This window comes from Primulina huaijiensis, chromosome 4 (genome assembly GCF_012295235.1).
Source record: "Primulina huaijiensis isolate GDHJ02 chromosome 4, ASM1229523v2, whole genome shotgun sequence".
In the NCBI taxonomy this organism is placed as follows: domain Eukaryota; kingdom Viridiplantae; phylum Streptophyta; class Magnoliopsida; order Lamiales; family Gesneriaceae; genus Primulina; species Primulina huaijiensis.
The window spans coordinates 7339329-7344831 of NC_133309.1; the positions used below are offsets into that span (position 1 = coordinate 7339329).

Sequence of the window (5503 nt, forward strand, 5' to 3'; positions counted from 1 at the left end):
TATATATATATTTACTTATCTAAACAGATATGCGTTACTACAGTAGGATCTTTATAAGGCTGATTCCACCGTCCATATTGATATTCCTCATGTTGAAATTGCCACCATAGTTTAAGAAGTTCATTTTGCACGTACCCACTAGAATGCGTATCAAGAACCTCTAGAAAATTATCCAAAGGCTCTTTACTCAGACCATTCTTAATGAATAAAATTTTATCTTCTCTATTCATTGATGTTGTTCCAACATTTTCGCATTTCCCTTTACAAGTCCACCTTGCACACTTATGACATCCACCTATACGTTTAGCTCTTCGCTTTTTGGCATATGTGCTTTTACCAAATCCTGGCATATGTCTTATTATTATTTCACTTGCTTCCCCAACCAATCGGACTTTTGCTTCAATTATCAAACGGATATCATTCGGTATGCCATATGACATCATCAACCTTAGTCGATCACATCTAGCTTTATAAATTTTTTTCAACGCATTATCAGGTAAACAAGCAAAATATTTACGAAGATTCACAATACAAGCATCCATATTATTATTGTTATTATTATTATTATTATTATTATTATATATTTCAATTATTTTGGGAAAACTGAAAAAACCGACTTTAGATAGTCACGGAGTACCGTTATCTGCCACTTAACCGGGAAATGAACTAGAATGTGCAAAAACAAAATGAAAATATAAACCAACTATTTTGGATCATATAAAGACATAAAATCATCATTAAGAATCTCTTTTTCTATAAAAAGCTTAAGTCTTTGTCCATTAACTTTAAAAACGTCATTATTTTTAGGATTTTCAATATCAACAGCACCATGAGGATAAACAAATTTAACTATAAATGGTCCTGACCATCTCGATCTTAGTTTTCCTGGAAATAAATGCAAACGAGAATTATAAAGTAAAACTTTTTGTCCAATTTCAATTGAATTTCTCATAATATTTTTATCATGAAAGGCTTTAATTTTATCTTTATAAATCTTTGAATTTTCATATGCATCATTTCTTAATTCTTCAAGTTCATTTAATTGCAATTTTCTTAATTTAGATGCATCATCTAAATTAATATTAAATGCTTTAATTGCACAATAAGCTTTATGTTCAAGTTCAACCGGTAAATGACAATCCTTATCAAAAGCTAACCTATATGGTGACATCCCTAATGATGTCTTAAATGTAGTTCTATATGCCCATAATGCATCAGTTAATCTTAAAGACCAATCTTTTCGATTTGGATTAACTGTTTTTTCTAAAATTTGTTTTATTTCTCTATTTGCAAGTTCAACTTGACCATTACTTTGAGGATGATATGGGGTAGAAACTTTATGTGTAATGCCATATTTTCTTAACAAAGAAGAAAATGATTTATTTATAAAATGACTTCCCCCATCACTAATTATTGCTCTAGGTATTCCAAATCGACTAAAAATATTTTCTTTTAAAAATTTTATAACAACTTTATGATCATTAGTTCTACATGCAATTGCTTCAATCCATTTTGAAACATAATCAACAGCGACTAAAATGTACGTATATCCAAAAGATAATGGAAATGGACCCATAAAATCTATCCCCCAACTATCGAATATTTCAATAATTATGATTGGATTTAAAGGCATCATGTTTCGTTTTGAAATTGATCCCATCTTCTGACAGTTTTCACAAGATTTGCAAAATAAATGCGTATCTTTGAATAAAGAGGGCCAATAAAATCCACATTGTAAGATTTTTGCAGCTGTTTTATTGGATGAAAAATGACCTCCACATGCTTCAGAATGACAAAATTTAATAACATTACTTACTTCATTGTCGGGTATGCATCGTCGAAAAATTTGGTCAGGACAATACTTAAACAAGTAAGGATCATCCCAATAAAATTTTTTAACTTCTATCAAGAATTTATTCTTATCCTGTGAATTCCAATGAGAAGGCATTTTATTTGTCACAATAAAATTTACAATGTTAGCAAACCAGGGCATAATAGTAGCATAAAACAACTGATCATCTGGAAAATTTTCATTTATTGGTATTTCATTATGAGATGATTCAGTCATTATTCTAGATAAATGATCGGCTACGACATTTTCTTTTCCTTTTTTATCTTTAATTATAATATCAAATTCTTGTAACAATAAAATCCACCGTATTAATCTTGGCTTAGCATCTTGTTTATTTGATAAATATTTTACGGCAGAATGATCAGTGTACACAATAGTAGTAGAACCAATTAAATAAGATCGAAACTTATCTAATGCAAATACTACTGAAAGTAATTCTTTTTCAGTAGTTGAATAATTTATTTGGGCACTATTTAAGGTTCTACTAGCATAATAGATTGCATACGGTTTTCCTTCTTTTCTCTGTCCTAACACAGCTCCTATAGCATAATCACTTGCATCACACATTAATTCAAATGGTAAAGACCAATCTGGAGGTTGTAAAATAGGTGATGTAATTAAAAGATTAATTATTTTTTTAAAAGCATTTTCACATTTCTGAGTCCATTCAAATTGTGTATCTTTTGTTAAAAGATTCGAAATTGGTTTAGATATTATGCTGAAATTTTTTATAAACCTTCTATAAAAACCTGCATGACCCAAGAATGATCGAACTTCTTTGACCGTTTTTGGTGATGTTATATTAGCAATAACATCAACTTTGGCCTTATCAACTTCAATTCTTTTTTCAGATATCACATGACCTAACACAATTCCAAATTTAACCATATAATGACATTTTTCCCAATTTAAAACAAGATTTTTTTCTTCACATCGTTTTAATACTTCTTCTAGGTTTTTAAGACAATTTTCAAATGAGTTTCCAAAAACAGTTATATCATCCATAAAAACTTCTACAAATTCTTCAATCATATCACTGAAAATACTTAACATGAATCTTTGAAAAGTAGCCGGAGCATTACATAAACCAAATGACATTTTTTTAAATGCAAAAGTTCCGAAAAGACAAGTGAAAGTGTTTTTTTCTTGATCTTCTAATGATATAGGTATTTGATAATACCCTGANCACCATTAATTATTTTTTTAAAAGCATTTTCACATTTCTGAGTCCATTCAAATTGTGTATCTTTTGTTAAAAGATTCGAAATTAGTTTAGATATTATGCTGAAATTTTTTATAAACCTTCTATAAAAACCTGCATGACCCAAGAATGATCGAACTTCTTTGACCGTTTTTGGTGATGTTAAATTAGCAATAACATCAACTTTGGCTTTATCAACTTCAATTCCTTTTTCAGATATCACATGACCTAACACAATCCCAGATTTAACCATATAATGACATTTTTCCCAATTTAAAACAAGATTTTTTTCTTCACATCGTTTTAATACTTCTTCTAGGTTTTTAAGACAATTTTCAAATGAGTTTCCAAAAACAGTTATATCATCCATAAAAACTTCTACAAATTCTTCAATCATATCACTGAAAATACTTAACATGCATCTTTGAAAAGTAGCCGGAGCATTACATAAACCAAATGGCATTCTTTTAAATGCAAAAGTTCCGAAAGGACAAGTGAAAGTAGTTTTTTCTTGATCTTCTAATGATATAGGTATTTGATAATACCCCGAATACCCATCAAGAAAACAGTAATAAGAATTTCCTGCTACTTTTTCTAGAATTTGATCTAAAAATGGTAGTGGGAAATGATCTTTTCTAGTTGCATCATTTAATTTTCTATAATCAATACACATACGCCAACTAGATGGAATCCTAGCTTGTAATAACTCTCCCTTTTCATTTTTTATAACAGTGATGCCTGACTTTTTAGGTACTACTTGTGTTGGACTTACCCATTTACTATCTGAGATTGGATAGATAATTCCAGCGTCTAATAGTTTTAATACTTCATTCTTAACAACTTCTTTCATATGTGGATTTAACCTTCTTTGTGGTTGTTGATATGTTTTAGCATTTTCTTCCAAATGAATTTTATGTGTGCAAATTAAAGGATTTATACCTTTTATATCTTTCAAAGTCCATCCAATTGCATTTTTATATTTCTTAAGTAATTTAATTAAATCTTCTTCTTGATTTGGTAGAAGAGTGGAAGAAATTACAACAGGAAATGTTTTATTTTCACCAAGAAATACATATTTCAATTCGAATGGTAAAACTTTTAATTCAAGTTTTGTATTATCATCTTTTTTAAAATTATTTTCAGACTCAAAACATTCTATTGAAAAAACTTCAGATTGTTGATTTAAGTTTTCTTCTTGTATATTTTCTTCCATAATTGTTTCAATTTCATTATCATATTCATTTTCATTAATACTTGGTTGTTTACATAAATTGAACACATTAAGTTCTAGAGTCATATTTCCAAAAGACAATTTCATTATTCCATTTCGACAATTAATTAAAGCATTTGAAGTTGCTAGAAATGGTCGTCCCAATATTACTGGAATTTCATTATGTACTTCTATTGGTTGTGTATCCAAAACAATAAAATCTACAGGATATATGAATTTATCAACTTGAACCAACACATCTTCTACAATACCTCTAGGTATTTTGATTGACCTATCCGCCAGTAAGAGAGTAACAGAAGTGGGTTTTAATTCTCCTAAATTAAGTTTTTCATAAACTGAATAAGGAAGTAAATTCACACTTGCTCCCAAATCTAACAAAGCTTTTTTAATTTTATTTTCTCCAATAATACATGAAATTGTTGGACAACCAGGATCTTTATATTTTAAACTAGAATTATTTTGAAGAATAGAACTTACTTGTTCAGCCAATAATGCTTTCTTCTTCACATGCAATTTTCTCTTCACAGTACATAAGTCTTTTAAAAATTTTGCATATGAAGGTACTTGTTTAATAGCATCTAATAATGGAATATTTATCTTTACTTGTTTAAAAACTTCATAGATATCAGAATCATTTTTTTGTTTTTTATGATTTGTTAATGCATGAGGAAATGGTGGAGGTTTATTTGATTCATTTACTATTTCAGATGATTTATCATTCAACATATTATTTTTAGAATTTAAGGTATCATCATTCTCAAAAGTATCAGGATTATCATCCTTACTCTTTGATTTTAAATGATCCTTGTTTTCATTACTATATGGATCATTAACTATTTTACCACTTCTAAGGGTAATAACAGATTTTATTTGATCAATTTTTTCATTTTTTAATTCTTGATTTTGATTTTTAGGATTAGGTTGAGGTTGAGATGGAAATTTTCCTTTTTCATGAATATTAAGTGCAGATGCAAATTTTGCAAGAGTTTCTTTCAAATCAGTCATAGATTGACTGTTTTGAATATTGATAGATTCTTGCTTTTGGATAAATGCATGAATTACATCTTCAAAGTTTTTTCTTGGAGGTGTAACATAAGGAATATAACCTTGATGATTTTGGTTATTTTGAAAATATTGTTGTGAGGGTTGTGCATTATTATCATTCCTCCAACTAAAATTAGGATGATTTTTCCATCCATGATTATATGATGTTGAAAAA

At 28.6% G+C, this 5503-nt stretch overlaps 1 protein-coding gene across 1 annotated transcript in view; it reads right to left on the reverse strand.

Moving 5' to 3' along the window:
* LOC140974869 (uncharacterized) overlaps positions 1–5408 on the reverse strand; it is a 9468-nt gene extending 4060 nt beyond the window's left edge. Inside the window, exons 1-3 of the mRNA XM_073438356.1 lie at positions 3725–5408; positions 785–2693; positions 42–491 (exon numbers count right to left, since the gene is read on the reverse strand). Of these exons, the coding sequence (XP_073294457.1) occupies positions 42–491; positions 785–2693; positions 3725–5289 (3924 nt within the window). The 5' untranslated portion in view covers positions 5290–5408. The remainder of the gene's footprint in view (positions 1–41; positions 492–784; positions 2694–3724) is intronic.
* Between the last annotated feature and the right edge of the window lie 95 nt (positions 5409–5503).